General features: G+C 38.9%; 1 protein-coding gene across 6 annotated transcripts in view; it reads right to left on the reverse strand.

The window, feature by feature from the left end:
* Positions 1 to 16,640, reverse strand: part of ZNF608 (zinc finger protein 608) — an 84,917-nt gene that overhangs the window by 3,479 nt on the left and 64,798 nt on the right. For all 6 annotated transcript variants that reach the window (XM_068176902.1, XM_068176901.1, XM_068176900.1 and 3 more), the window contains 5 exons: positions 7,844 to 7,931; positions 4,920 to 7,368; positions 2,734 to 3,151; positions 2,018 to 2,190; positions 958 to 1,111 (listed from right to left, as the gene is read on the reverse strand). In XM_068176902.1, coding sequence (XP_068033003.1) covers positions 958 to 1,111; positions 2,018 to 2,190; positions 2,734 to 3,151; positions 4,920 to 7,368; positions 7,844 to 7,931 — 3,282 coding nt within the window. The remainder of the gene's footprint in view (positions 1 to 957; positions 1,112 to 2,017; positions 2,191 to 2,733; positions 3,152 to 4,919; positions 7,369 to 7,843; positions 7,932 to 16,640) is intronic.

Below are 16,640 nucleotides of genomic sequence, written 5' to 3' on the forward strand. Positions count from 1 at the left end.
TAAGTGGTTTGTATGAGAGTTCATTAATAAGAAGCTCAGTAGAAATAATAGGTATTAGGAAACAAGAAACAAAGGTCAAAGTGAATTACAGAAACAACATGCCAGCCACTCAGGATACAATACTTCCATAATAACTTACCATTTTTACAGTTTTGCTACTGAACAAGCATAATGCATCCCAAAAGGCATATGGAATCACTGAATCACACTGAGAAATGTCAAGACTTTTACACAGGAAAAATAAGTGCTTAGGCACTAAGTCAATGTAAAGAAGAAATGTCATTTAGCTACCAATTGTGGTAGCACATACTTTGCTGCATGGGAGAAAACCTCCTTTTAATTCAGCTAGAGTCCACAGTTAGAGAAAAAACATTCAAAGACCGGTATAAAACCTAGGGAGAATAAATTGTATCTCACTGTGTTGCTTTTTCCCTGACTGCAACTTTGTGCATGGCATTTGCCAAAATACAAAGAGTCCTCTTTCAAGCAGTCAAATTATAACGAGCACAAACCCTTGTGACTGCAATGCCTTGTACATAAAATATGTTCAGTATAAAAAGCTTTTGTCTTTGCTACACTTCCTCCATTGCTTACACAACCCTAATTATACAAAAAGGAGGTTGTTTGGTTTGGATATTTTACTGCCTTTCAGACAGTTAATGTCAGTTTGCAGGAGGAATCAAAACATTCATGTAGATGACAGCCTAACTGGTACATCTTTAATAATGCTCTGACACCCACTTTGGGAAACAAAACTTGGTATTTCTCAGACATGAAACTATTAATTTATTGCTACTACATGCTGTGAATTTTCAAGCCTTCTTCCTAAATGTAAAGCACTTCTGTTCTAACAGCAGGCTGTCTATTCAAAATGCTTAATGTAGGCATAATTTCCAGTGTCAAGGCAACAATTCCATGAGTCAAGCTAATCCCACCCATTGACAATTTTCTGCTCACCTTGAAATGGGTCATACTGTCCAGGTATAAGAGGGTAGCCCATTCCAACGTGTGTATGGTGGTGTGTATGGAGGTGCCGCTGGCTGAAAGGAGAATGGCGGTCTCGCTCCCTTTCTGCTTCCCGCTCACGCTCAGCTGGTGATTTTTCCACAGGCTAGTAACAGAAAGTGAAAGAAAACTGACGTGAGAACTTTAAAAGGGATGAAATCACAACAAAACCATGTGCCACTACCTGTCAAAAACTTTTTGAATACAAATAATGAAGATCACTTTTTCTGAAGAAGTATGTCTACCAGAGTATGTGCACGTGATTCTAATCTCAAGCTAATCTTTCTGGATAATGGAAGATTTCCCAAATCACAAAGATTTTGAGGCAACACACAGCATCTTGAAGACACCATGGTGACTTCTAGTTTTGGGGTCCCTGAAGCTCGGCTGGCTTGCCAATGCCTGAGCAACCTAGGTGAGCTGCTGAAAATGCTCAACCTTTTAAAGCTCTCTGGGAATCAAGTTTGACTGAATAGCAGAAAAACCTTTTAGAAAATAGAATGAGAGTCGGTGACTTGCTCACAATTAAAACCAGCAACAACTTATCTGAAAGTGAGATAACAGTATTTGTCCCAACTTTGTAAATCTTGTTTATAAATCTTCAGATATGGGGGCTGGTAATTGGCTACTTGGAAGATGTGGATTCTTGGCAAATACAAGGAGGGGATATTATCAAATCCCATAGCCCAACTTCTCATTTCATTATATTTCCAAACAGGAGGTTCCTGTTTAACTGCAAAAATCTGTGCACCAGGAGGTATCTCTGAATCTGTATTTCTATATGAGTCTATTCAAGACAGGAAACCTCAGCACAGAACTGTGTTAGATGTGTTACTTCCAGTTTATGCCACAGAAGCATTCTGACTATAAATTGCTTTTATTGTAAGCAGTACTATAAAGAAGAATCATGCACTCATAGCTTAATGCCAGATTGTGTGCTTCCCACAATTATGTTCCTCCTCTACCGCCTCCTGTATGTGACACTCTCCAGTAAGAACAGATGAAGCCTTACAACAGGTGACTTGCTGCGATACTGGTTGGCATGCTGCTGGAGCAAATCCAGTGCTTTGGACTCAGTGGTTGATTTTGCATTGATGCTCGGGCTGGTATTGACCTTCTCTGCCTCTTCTCTCCCTGACATCTTCCCATAAACTGGATAATGAAATCCTGGAGAGAGATAGGCCCCTGTGGATAAACAATAAATACCACATCAAGTTACTGATTTTACATTTTGATTATATCAAGGTAGGAGAAGAGAATATCAGAACTGACAATTATGTCAAAAGTAGATCACATGACTACCAAATGGCACAACTGCTCTTCAATTTCATCACCTAATTTACCCTGATGAATGGAGGTTATAAAGAGGGTTGAGTTGATAACTATTTCAGACATTTATGGGTCCTCTTAAAGTAAAAGGAATAGTAAGTATAATGGTTCTGACAGTAAGTGCTTAGAATATTTTTATAGGCAATAAACTATCTGTCAGTCTAACAGCAACAGCAGACTGTCAAGTGTTGAGCAACTTGAGAGTTCATAAAAGGAACATCTTGTATTAAACCAGTTTAATCTACAGAACATTCCCCAGTGGAAGCACAAGCAACACAACGTCACCCATGAAGCTTCTAATGTAGCCTAGCTACTAACAGAAATATTAAAATGCAAGCTTTACTGAACCTGAGGATGCAAATCTTAACTAGCGCGCAAGGCGGGTTTTGGAATACATACCAGGATAGCTGTGCATTAGGACAGGAGAGACTGCGCGATAGGCTGGATGGTTTGGATCGTACATCTGCGGATACGGATAAGCATGCAAGTACTGGATGTATGACTGATGCTGACTCATTGGTGAGGAAACTGCTACTCTAGCACCTCGAGAGTCCTTCCAATTTACAGGAGTCTTTTGATCATCGTTTTTTATCTTGCTCTCATCCACTGATTGAGAATCAGAACGCTTGACCTCTTTGGGCTCCTCTTTAATGCTTGCTAATGAGACAGGAAGGTTAGGCAGGGAACTTTCTTTGTTAGGTGTTTTTCTAGGGCTGTCTTCTTTTAACTTTTTCTCACGATCATGTTCTTCTGATTTTTGCTGATCAAGGTATTTGGGCTGATAGACATAATGATGCCACGTTCGTGAATCTGGATCCTAATAAAGAGGAGAAAAAAATTGTTCTGAACTTAGACATAGAACTAAGTTTGTTATTGATATTTCCTGTGTTTCAGTTAATGTATTTTTAATAGCTGTTTTAATACCATATCTTCATTACATAGAGGAGAGCTTTGCTTGCCAGAGTGCCTCAAGCTCAAAGTCAAACCAATATTCCCATGAAGGAGCAAGAGTCTATTATCAAAATTTAATTCAATTGCTTCATCTTATATCCTTCTTCATGCCTTTAACTAGTTTAATCATGAAATACATGTGCAATGTAATGAAGTTCTGAGACCATGTTATTCATAAAACATTTTAATTAAAGCCCACAGAGAGACTTTTCCCACTAGAGAGCAAAAAGTATCTGTGAACCACAAAATTAGAGCTGGCTAATGATATGCCAGACTACTTAGGATACCTGGAATAGTGCACATGAAAAGCTGATCTAGATGGCAAGATTCTAATGTAGTATTACAAACATCCAGGAATCAGAGGAAGTAAAATATTAAAGCAAACTTTTTCAGCTGACAATCTTATTTTAAGTTTGTAAAGTTACAGGTGGGCAAGTATTTATTGGATCAGGATGGTATGGTTTAAAGAACATGTACTGGGCACCGTTAATGCTTTTTTAAATAAAGTATTACACAGACCAGTTTATAAACATGTTTCAGAACTAGAGAGGGAAGTTCTTCACAACACCACACCAAATCAGTACGGAGAAGTAGCAGGAAGATTTCTTTTTCTAATATAGGATATGAAAGAGCTAACTGTCAACATTTTCTTCAACTGACAGACATTTATGGCAAATGCCACAGAAATATAAGCACGCAACTAAATGCTTGGACAGTCTGGTTCAAATACTCACTTGAATCAGCAGAAATCTTCTCCTACTTAGGGCTGTACCATCCCACTTCCTTTAGAGCTCTCTACTCCCATTCCCCTGATCCCACTGTACCTTAAAAGACAATCTGTAAAGGTGAAGTCTGGGATGTACCAAACACCAGAAAATGAAAGCATCAAGCACTGATGCTCTAGTTCAGAGCACGGAGACAGTTGCATTGCCTCAAATGAAGGCAATGTGACATCTACAAGGGTCAGCATGAAGCCACTGGATAAAATTCTGGTCCCACTGAAGTCAATGGCAAAACTATCACTGACTTCAATGGAAAGAGGATTTCATCCATTGTGTAGGTCTGTAGGGGCTTGAGGTTGGTTGACGAGAGAAGGGGAACTTAACTGCTTCAGAAAGGTCACCTTGGGTTAAGATAAAGAGCTGTGCTTTAAGCCAACTCTTCAAAGAAGCAGCTCACCCATCTTTAGTAAATGCCAACTGTCATTTAACAAAAAAAAGAAACATTTCAAACCATGTTTCAAATGTACTTTAAGTCCTCTCACAATGAAAGTTGCTTATTTTGCTTGAAAATTCTTATTTCTGAACTAAACAAACTTCTTAGAATTCACATCTAAAAGAGAAATCTAATTCTATTTTATTCATGTATATATTTTAAAATAGTCTGTTCAGATCTTAAGCCTGTGCTCTGTCACCACCTTACTAGACCTTTTAATTTATTTTTTTGGGCTTTTCAAACAGCTTAACTGGAAGGTTTATTGGTCTATTCACAGACTACAATACAATCCAGTATGAAAAAATGACAGTGGAGCTTGTTTGGCTGCAGAGGAAGAAGAACGTAGCAGAATCAGAAAGAAAAACTCACAACTTAAAAGATAAACCAAGACATTCTTGTTCCATTTCCTGTGATCTCACCTGTTTAAATCTTGTAGTTGGATCTACTCCTGTTTGCTTCATTGAGTCCATAACAGATTTCATCTCCACAGCCTCCTTTATAAGCTGGTGGTTTTCCATTTGTTTGGCTTTGAAAGTGTCAGACTGAAGCTGCTGTTGGTGATTGGAAAGGATCTGTGATTTGCTTGTCTCCTCACCTTTGTTAGGAACTGATGACCCTATTTTAGTGTTATTTTTGCTGGACTCTGGAGTTGAAGGGGCCTTTGAAATAGTGGCAGATGGAATATTCTTCTGCTTGTTGTCATCCTTCCCAATCTCTTTCAAGGGGGGGTCATTCTTCCTTTCACAGTCCCTCCCACTTTGTGCCATTTTCTGTTCTGCTAGTCTCTGGTCCTCATAGTATTTTTCATACTGCTGCCTGTAAGCAGGGTTGGAGGCCATTAAGGACTTTTGGTCCATATAGAGCCCATAGGCATACTGTCCATAATAAAGTGACTGAGCAAGTGCAGGGTGTCTTTGAGTTATTACTGACTGATGTTGTGGCTGCAAATTAGAAGAAGTGCTTTCGCTTTTCTTGGCATCTGAAGATTCTGCCTTCTCTTTCTTTTCAGCCTCTTCCTCAGCCTCTTTTTTAATTTTCAGCCCCTGTGGAGCACCACTGTTCCCAGCTGCTGGGGCACTGACCTGTCCAGAGTGCAAGTAACTTGGGGAATAGTAAGGATCGTAGCCATGGTAATAGGGAGAATGAGAATCTTTTGCTTGAGCTGGTTGTGCTGTGGTTGAAGAATGTCCTTTTACAACACCATCTTTATTAGAAATAATATCTGATGGAGAGCTGGCCTTTGACCTCATACCCTCTGACCTGCTGTCAGAGCCACCATCATCAGCTGCATCAGAAATATCTGAGTAAGCAGGGCTGTTGGTTTTAGTGGCCGTGCTGTCTGCGCCATTCTGTGTCAACACATGCAGTGGGGCCATGGTAGATTGTCCATTCACCAAAGTGCTGCATTCCATCCTGGAGGCACTTCCTATGGAAGGGCTGGGTGCATTGTCTGTGAATGTGTAAACTTTATCAGCTTCAGCCTTAATACTTGCCATCCTGCTCTCTTGAGATTCTGACAGTCCATTAGCTAGCACTTCATTCTTGTTGAGATGGTCCTTTAAAAAATGTCCAGGTAAGTCTTTTCCAGACCCTTTTGAATCCTCCAGCTTCCCCAGCTTAGAGTCCATCTTAGGGCTGCCTGTCTCTTTGCTTTCTTTGTCCTTCAGCTTGCGTTTCTCCTTTTTCTTTTTGTCTTTGAGTGATGTGAGAGCTGGGTTTACAGTGCTTGGCTCTCCCATAATTGTGGGCTTTGGTTGAATGGGTTTCAGTGGAGGGCTCTTTGGTGTAGCCTGAACAATAGTAGTTGTTAGAGAGGGCAGTCCTGGAATTGTCCCTGTAGTGGTGGTTGTAAAGGCTGTAGTAGGTATAGCTATTAACTGGGGAGGAGTTGGTGCTGGTGCTGGGGCAATGGGCCTGGCTGTTTTCAGCTTGGAAAGGTTTTTATCCACTTTGCAATTGTTCGATTTCTTGCCTTTATCACCCAAACTCTTCTTGTCAATTAACCCTTCAGCCTCCAATTTTGGCATTTCAGTTTGCAAATTTCCATCTGCTACTGAGCAATTATCCAGTGTGGCTGCCATGTTAGAAATTACTGGAAGGCTGTTCAATTCACTGTTCAGACCCTTCTTTTTGCCAGAATTCTTGCCAGTTTTGGAACTGATAACTGAACCAGGGCCATTGCTGGTCAGTTCCCTCTTTCCCTTGGGAGTCCCTGGGGTAGCAATGGAGGAAGGAGATGTCGGTGCTTTTAGTGGATCAAAGCCTGGCAAATTTGTGCTTTGCTCACTGCATTCAAGTGCCACATTACTCAGTGCTTCCTCACAGTCTGAAATTTTGTCTTCACTGTCAGGCTCAAACTCCAGTTTGTTTTCTGGGTCTAAGTGTGCATGAGCCTGATGGTAACGTAATCCATTAATGTGCTTGTACTTCTTGTTGCAGTTGGGGTGAGGACAGTCAATCAGCACTGGGGAAGAGCAGCCTTGGTCCAAAAAAGTAGTCTCGGGTTTCCCCTGTGGGGTGGTGGGAGTGCTTCTAGAGTTAGTACGAATGCGTTTTCCAGACTTATTGTCCTCTGAACTGGAGTGCAAATCCAGCTCCATAGGAGGCTTTGTTTTCCTCTTTGTGGATGAGGGGCTGGCTTTGACTTCATCCATGGCACAGTTTGGGGGTGTTCTGCGCCCACTTGAGTTAAGGCTGCCCCTTCTCCCCTTCCCATTGGCACCGCCTCGATTTTTACTCTGAAGTCCTCTGGACTCTGCAAAACTCGCATCATTCCCAGGTACAGCTGCAGCTGCAGCGGATCTTGCCCGCTTTCCCCTGCCCCGTCCTCCACGCATTTCCAGGTCACTTGTTGGTGATTCACAAAACCTGTACAAACAATAGATTTCATCAGCCAGAGCCTGAATTGAAAAAATAAAAGACAGCACCATGTCCTGTAAGAAGAGAGCCTTCACACATGTTAAAGGAAAGATGTCCTTCTGACAAATGAGAATATTACAGTGTCAAAGGCAAAGTCATTAAAAAAGGACAAAAATGGTAAGGATGTATCCACCTCGTTAGAACAATGGAGCGAAAAATTTTCCTAACTTAAAGAAATTCATTTTGAAATGAACTACTCTCTGAATGAATCTCATGTATTTCCCCTTCCCTCTCAAAAATACAAAAGTAAAATAAAGAAGAGCTTCCACCCGACATTTCAGTCTGGAAGAGAGAACTACTAGTTTCACTTGTGCATGCTTTCAATTATAACCAGCTGTGCTTTATTAATCTCTGTACAGTCTCTTTCCTGAGACCAGGGGTTAAAATACAGCAGAGAAAAAACAGACTCAGAATGTTTGCCTACCTAGGAGGGGCCCAGTCATGCTTTGTGCAGTCCAACAGTGTTCCCACGTAAGTCTTGTTCCTCCATGTAACATTTACCACCAGGACACCTGTCAGTGAGCAAAAAATAAAGTATTATCACACATTAGAACAATAATTGGAATGGGCTTTTTGTTTTGCTCTTTTATTTTTTTCTTTTTTTATTTTTTTTCCCTGTCCTTCCCTCGCAAAGTAAGATGTTTACTCTCATTTGCTTTCAAACATTCTGGTCTATATTCTTCCTCTTTTCTGGTTTCAGTGACCTCAAGTTAAAACCCACAGGAAAGACTGCAAACGACAAAGAGCAAGAATGTGTGCACGCATGTGTGTGTGTGTAAGACAGCTTGCCTGTGTGACAGTGTGTGTAATCAAGATACAGCTGACAGAAGGAAATGGGTTTTGCCATGTCCTGCTGTAAAACAGCAACACTCACCTCTTAATTTTGCTATTATTGCACATAATTGCTTTCACTTGGCAGCCAGCCAGCATAAACTAAGCACCAGTTACAGTGTTTAAATCAGAAGGTGACTGAGAAGAATAATCTGCTTTGCTTTGAACAATATTATAATGATGATTCTATTTACTTGAAATTACTCATATCCAAACACACAAACATATACATGTATGCACTACAAGTTTTGTTCAGCAGATACAACTCAAAAAATGTATTATTTGCCTTGCTTTTGTTTCTGTGGAAAGTGAGGGGCTAGATATGAAACTTCAATCATACCACAGTGAAGGTAGGAGTAGTTGCAATATATATTTATACAGGAAGAGGAATCCTTTAAAAATCCTACTGTAATTTAATTGCTTTTCCACTTACGACCTGTATTAAATGCAAATTTGCCTGCCTAAAGCAGAATTCTAATTTTGTTTTATTTGAATTATCCTTATGAAATTTGTGAATGATAAGGTTATTGTAAGTAACAAGGAAATAAATGTGGGGAATGTCATTCAAATGTTTTCAGGTTGCCCTTCACATAATTTATCATCATGTTTATGGACTAGCCAGCATAATGACCTCTTTAATTCATTAACTCCCACAGATAAACAGAAGGTAGTATTATTGAACCAGACATCTCTTCTCATTAGAACACACACTGAAATAAGAAATATATTTTATCTAACAAAGAAAGGCACAATACAGAATGTTCCCAATTTATGAGAGGTGTGAAGACACCAACTCACAGCTGACAGCCTTGTTTTCCCACTACACTTCCCTTATTCTATCTGCAGTGTCTCTGTAACAGATATGATTATGGCATTGTGCCAGAACGTTTCCAGCCCATCTTTTTGCTTTGTATTACCAGTGCAATTTCTAATTTTGCACTAAAACTGTCCCTCTCTGCTGCACTGAGGTGAAGTTAACACACAAGCAGCAGTTTATTTCCTTAGGGGTCTTTTAGCAGCAGGGAAGTATTTTAAATGTTGTTAGTGGAGGTACCAGGGAGGAAGGGAATTCCTTGAAAATACTCTGTAACAGATTTTAAATTTATCCCCCATATGGTTTTTCACTGCAATTAGGCAACTGGAATTTTGCACACTGGAGTGAACTGGTCTGAAGCATGAAAGACAAATGCACTTCCAGCCAGTGTCAGTCAAGTCCTTGGGGGACCACAGTGAAGATGTTTAAGGAGAGACTTCATGTGGCACTTAGTCCCATGGTCTACTTGACAGGGTGGTGTTGGGTCATAGGTTGGACTCGATGATCTCAGATGTGCTTCCCAACCTAACTGATTCTGTGATTCTGTGATCAGGGTTAAAATGCCATGCTGTATTTTTATGACCTCTGCAAACTAGGCAGCCTGCAAAGACACCAAGGCTGCTTTACGCTGCCCCTTGCTTAGGCATGGAGCCAGCCAGAAAGTGCTGGGGTCCAGGAAGGAGGAAGAGGAGAACAACCCAGTACATCCAAGAGGAAATATCTGTTGGTGGAAATGGGGTTTCTTACAATGAGCAACTCCATGTTCCCACTTGCCATTCACAGCCTAGAGAAAAGAGATTGTAAAGGTGTTTCTCTGGCAGCCTTGATGCTTTTCTTCCACTATAACAGCTTGTCATCTGTGACTCTGTAAGGCTCTAAGTGAAAATCATGATTATTTTCCACTGGTAAATTGTATTATGGCATGCAGCCCATCTATCTGCAAGCAGCACAGCTCACGTACCAGTGTTTGTCCAGTCTCCCAAAAGTACCAAGCAAAGAGAGCTCTCTGATACCCCATGGAGTATTACTGAAGAACTAGCCGTCATTTATTCTTCCTCAGCTAGCTCACTTTTATAATTTTTTTTAAAAGTAATTGTTACTTTGTGGGGATTTCTTGAGTTTGGATTTTTTTTTTTTTGTATAAGTGGTTTGTTTGTTTTGTTTTGGGTTTTTTGTGGGGATGTGTTAATAAAGCTTTATTCTCACCTATGTCTTCATCTTCCTTGAGATAATTGTAATCTTGCCTATCTTATGTGCACTTTATTAATTTATTTATGTACCAGACCTAGGGATAATTTGTTACCTATTGACAGAAAAGAGGGCAAGCATAGAATAGTGAAAATAATAAAAGCCTCTGAAATCAATACATATTTCAATAATTCTAAGAAGACATATAAATGACCTTCCAGTGTAAGAAAGTCAGTATTTCAAAAGCAAACACAAGTAAGTTCCTCCCTTAAATCTGCTACATATAGAATCTCATTAAATTTGTTAGGCTTAGCAAAGGTCTTGTCCAAGTAGGAGAGAATATTCATCTCCATGCTGTGTTAGCTGTGGCAAGGAATACATTTCATTTCCCTAATGGACAGCACATTGCTCAGCCACACATAAGACTCCACAGAACTGGCAGGGAAGGTAACTTGCTTACTCTTTTAAGATTATCTTAGAAATGGGTGAGGAGAATGTAAGTAACATGGGAGGTTGGACTGATCTAGGGAAATGTGCAACTGGGAGAGGCTTATTAGGCCAAAGCACCAGAAAATGAAAATGGAGATGACTGAGTTGGTAATCCACAAAATGTACTTGATGCAGTGCTGAAGAGAATGGATTATTCTTCTCAATCAGGGTGCACTGTTTGTCCTGGCACAGCATTAAAAGTCAAACCAAGAACCTCTGCTGAGCCTGCCAGAGGCAATGCTAGAGCAGTGTCCAGCTCACTCCCAGTATCACCTCTGAGTACACTGCCATGCACTCAGGGATGCGCTAGCCCTTCTCTGGGTCATTCCAGCTCCTCTCTGTGCACGTGTGTGCCCATGTACCCCCTCCATCTTGTGAAGGAACACATCACACACAGGATCAAACCTCTCGGAGGCTGTGTTAAATCATAAGAAGTTCCTGTAATGAGACTTCCTATTACATCAGACTACATATAATGTAGCAATAACTTATTTAACATTGCCTGAACAAGAGAGAAAATGCAAAGATAGTCTGAGGAACCCACAGGTTTCATACTGTCTGAAACAAAAGGTGCATTTTCACCTTAAAAAAAGTCCAAGAGGCTAAACTTTTTTAAATACCCCTTACTGAAGAATGGGGAAAAAAAAAATCAGGTTCTTGTAATGAAATGTACCAGAGGGTATTTGGACTCTCTAAGATTCTAATTCAGGAGGAAACTTAGTCAAATATCTAATTCTGTTCTTGTGAGGTTGGATCAAACAACAGTGAATATATACTAAACACAAATGCTTCTTTGAGCAACTAAGGGTGTCATCTTAAAGAGTTTGACCAATTACCAGAGCACAGTTTACAAGAGTTGGATATAGTAGAGAAAAACTTATCTCCCCAAAATGCAGGTATAAATTTCTAGGTTTAATTTGGTTGATCATTCCATTTGCAAACTATACAACTATTCACAGTTACAGTATATCTGAAATAAGCAATATTTTCTGCAGTCTTCATGGTCATATGTCCTACATTAAAGCAAAAAAAGAATATGAAAATTAAAAGTTCTGAAGTTACCACCCATGCTACTCTTTGTCACTAAAGAGTAGACACAGTAAGTAGACAATGTTTTATGTGTGGGAATTACAAAATGGTGTTATAATGCAAGAAAACTGGGTAATGTTACCCATAAGTTTTACAGTTCGCCTACTGTAGTTTTTCTGCCAAAAGTCATTATTAGCTAAGGCAGGATCATATGCAAAAGCATTACTGTATGACAGTGGTGCACCCAGGATGTCATCTGGTGCCCACCACTGTCAATAGAAGCTCCTCCTTTAACATCAAATATTGTCAGCCTTTTAGGAACAAGACAAGATTCTGTATTTTGCTGCTTTCCTTCACAGTATGTGTACCATTATGAGCTCTTTTTCGTAACTCATCATAATAATAACCACAATGTTAATAGCAAAAAATTTTCAGGCAGGAAAAACTAATGCATGCCTATAAGAGCACCAAATATAAGCACTACTGATAGGTAACGTACAAAACAACTGTGACAATTTGTATTTGAATTTTATTATGGAATGAAAGGTCACATATCACAAAAGTAGTATGTAAGAAACTAGTTTCAGAAACCTACAGCAAAAACCACAGTTTTTATGAGTTCTGTGGATATGATGTATCTCTTCTTCCCCGTCCCTTCTTCCTCCTTTTCAGTGAGTGCATAACAAAGGCCAGAACCAAAATTTGCTGTTTACTATTAACTATTTCTCACAGAATGAAATATGTCATCACAAGCTAGAAATGAAGTAACTAAACCTGTTGCTAAGAAATGAAGATGTGCTATTTTGACATAAAAACATCACAATCAGAGGCATTTTCAGCACCATTGTTGTGATTTTGTTCATATGGATTACTCTAGCACTGCACATTTAGCAGATTCATCTACACTCTTGCAGACCTTCCTTCATTTAAAGACAAAAACCCCTTAAGTACCTAGTCTAAAACAAATACTAATTTCTTTGTTTTCTTGACTCTGTTTTCTGCAATGATCATAAGCCAAGAATGTTTATGTTTGTATTCAAAACTTTGAAAATGAGATCATGTGGTGAGGAATCAAATTATCACATCACTACCTTAAATGCAACCACCAACTTTTAAAAATATTGGCTTTAGAAAACAAACATGTTCAAATTCCAATACAAGTAAATGCTATGAAATTAATCAGATTGGAAAGCCTGACTTAATTTTTACAGTATGGGCTGCTTTTGTGTTCAGATCACAGCAAATGCTACAAAATCCTGGTTTAGTGCAAACTGATTATTTTACCAGGGAACTCAGAAGACCAGTTATCTGAAAGGGTAAGCCTTCATTTTTGCAAAAGGAGCTGCTCCCTCACTTTTAGTAGAGAAGCTGGCCAAAGTGTTTGTAAAATTCTGGAGAAACCAGATCTGCAAAAAGTCTTTCTGAACACTTCTGTAACTAATTTGATGAAGAATATTTAAATGATCTTTCAAAACTAGGAATGGTTTGTCTACTCTTCAGTCATCAGAAGTCATGTATGTATGACAAGTCATGTATATTTTAAGAGTTACATAAGTCACTTAGCGTTAAACATAAGTGGAATCCTCTGTGGTCAAAATTCCAAAATTAACAGTTCTGCCTACTACCATTACTATCCTGAGTATAATTTTAAAATAATTTTTTCCTGGTGCCAGAGGAAGATCTCTAAAGTGTACTACACTTTCCAGAATTTTTTTTAGTAAGATTACTTCTTTAAAAGGTTAATATGATAAATTCTTGTAGCAAAAATCTCTGTGGCATAGTAGCTCTTCAAGGTTGAGATGTAGACCTTGCTATAGAGAAGCGTCACATCATTACTTGATTACTGTTATAAGTATTACTTGTAACACTACAGCATAATCAACTCCTTGTATATTTATGATTAGTGAATCCACAAATATGTTTGCAAGTCAAATTTAATTTGCCTCTGGTCCCTGCCATGCCAAGCACAAATAATGCAGACATGACTGGGACAGTCAAACCATGGCATATCTGTCATCAATGAGTACACCACCTCCATCGATTAAACATGTTTTATTCCACATCTGGCACTGCAATTCTTTTTGGTCCCACATGTATCTATTTGACATCAATCTCTAACAATAGCTAAAATATATGAAATGCAAAAAGCTTCAAGATGAAAATCTATATTCTTAGGATTATCTCAAGCTCTTTTGTTGCCACTGGTTTAGTAAAACCAGTACAACTCATTTGCCTCACAACCACCATATCTGCCACATCATCATCAATCCCACATTCACATATACACCTGCAATTCATCCGAGCATAAAAAATACAGAACAATTTTTATATTAGACTTGCAATGCAAATGGCTTATACCTCCCTGATTGATTCCATCCAGAAAGCAATCTAAAATTAACAGTAAACACTCTACCTATGAAGCCACATCTTATACACTGAATGCTGATCTGGGACACATACAGTTTATTTACTACTTTAATCACACTCTCTGTCTAGCATGGCACAAGAACTTAACTACATCTATAGCAGGTGCACATGAAACAGGCATCAACATCAGCCTGCCTGAGAATGTAATGATTGTCAGGTGGCCTGAAATTGCAAGACTGGTGTGTTTGCTTTTTCTATTTTGGTTTGCTGGTGGGATTTTTGGGCCTTTTTTTTTGTTGTTTGTTTGTTTTGTTGTTGGTTTTTTTTGGTTTTTTTTTTCCAAGAGCACTATTGCAGGAGAGAATGTTTGAAAAGTCACTTTAACCACATCCTGTAATCAGACCATCTGGAGCACAGATCTGCAATTAGTCATCCTGGGCACTGGAATTTATCTGAACAAATACTGTACAGCAATGAAGATGAGAAGATTGGATAGCATCAAGGAAAAGAAGCAATGATATACTGCTGGTGTAGTCATAAACCACTGAGGTGCTTAGCTGTAGTGTTAATTCTGTATTCTGTACTTTATGAAAGCATAGCAAATTTAAAGGTTAGCGACTGAGAGGCTAAACCCTGCTATTTTAGTTAATGTTGCCCTGCTGGTGGCTAAAGCTGTGCTACAAACTACAATAGCTTCTGCAGCAGCCTAACAGAGTAAGATCACTTCTATGTGATTTCCACTAAGTTCTGAGTAATGACAACCTACGTTTCATGGATACTTTGAACGTCATACCCTTTCTTTTCTTTTCATTATGAAGTCATTGGTAAAATAAAGGTAATATTGAAAGTAGGAACTACCACTTTAGTTTAAAAATAGCTGTTTTATAGAACCTATTCCCTGGATTTGCATTACATACTCCCATTTGCATTCAAAAAATAAGAATTATACAGTGAGGAGTAGCTCTTGGAAATATGGAGCTGGGCCATCAAGCAGACAACTTTTTAATCCCACCTAATAATTGCTGCAATAGATTTTCTTAATCTAGAAGTTTATCCCAGTGCATATAAAAGAATAAACACTGCCATAACTGAAGAAATCCTGTTTCCCCATGAGCCCATGTGCTTAATACACAAAAGAACACAAGCTACTTCCATCACTGTCATGTCTCCCGCATCCTTTGTTCTGAAGCCTCATGGGCTGAATTGATTTGGGGAAATCATTGAACTTCTTGGAAAACTAGACTCTAGCTTATACACCACCATCTATTTCTTTCTCATGAAGACAGCTGGTCAATATTCAGTTGATCGGTCAGCTAAAAGAAGTTCTGGTTTCATTTCTTTTTCCTGCCTCCCTAGCAATATTACCCTTTTCCAGCTTTAGTATAAAAAAAACCCCAGCATGTTTGGAAGACATGTAGCTGAGGTTAGCTGAAATGACACTCTCCGGACAAAGCTATGACTGAAATGCAGGGGGCAGGTTGGTTCTGGAAGATAGGACAGCATCTAATCTAAGAGCTCATGTCCCTTATTAGTTATAATAATAACTGTTACATTTTTTTTCATTGCATATATTTCTTCTAAAGCTGGTCTGCCTAACAAATAACCAGTGACCAAGATCTAAATACAAATTAAAAGCCAAAAGAAATATGAATGATCCTAATCAAATATAAGGCTAAATTTCACACTCATTAAAAGACCAATAAAAGTATCAATGAAGACTGGGTAATACCCCAGAAATTGCATCAGATTGGTCCCAGATTGGCTTGTTGATTTATCAACAACTAAACAGTTCTACTAAAATATGAGCTACTTAGAATGGTGATTTTGAAAACTATGAAACCACAGCAACCCACATAATTTTCTCCTGCCAGATTTCTATCAAAGTGATTAGAATTTGGCAGGATTAGGAAAACTTCTGGATAAACTGCTGTTACACCTCTTGAATGTCACACTACATGACTGCAGTGCTTACAAGAAAATGTGCAATTAATGTTATTATAAACTAACCATAGGCTTCTGACTTCTGGAGTACAACTACAGAGCTAGTTTTTGTGCAGCCCTTACCTTTTCTTTGGCCAGAGTAACTGAAAAACTTCACTGTTTCACTGCAGCTTGAGAATAAAACTGTAGTCTTACTTTATTTCAGCTGATACTAAAAATGCAATATGAAAATCATTTAACATCTGTGTGTTCTGAAGAAAACCGTATCTGTTTCTGAAATAAAGTATTCTGTTTCTAGTAGATTTTTTTTCTTTTTTACTTCAGTAATCATAACTGTGATTCACATAGCCTGACACTGAAAAGTGTCACAGTCTCAATTTTAGAAGAAGGAAATACTGTTCTGTAATCCCCTGAGTTTCCCACTCACTTCTCAAGGAGTGTTATTTCAGCTCCTATGCTGCTGGCCTGTTGAACATATGGACACTCTTCTGACTTCCTGTAGAGCAAAAGAAAAAGAAGCCCCACAATCCACTGCCTTTGCTCTTACTCCAGGACCATATGT

The sequence above is a fragment of the Anomalospiza imberbis genome, chromosome Z (assembly GCF_031753505.1).
Source record: "Anomalospiza imberbis isolate Cuckoo-Finch-1a 21T00152 chromosome Z, ASM3175350v1, whole genome shotgun sequence".
In the NCBI taxonomy this organism is placed as follows: domain Eukaryota; kingdom Metazoa; phylum Chordata; class Aves; order Passeriformes; family Viduidae; genus Anomalospiza; species Anomalospiza imberbis.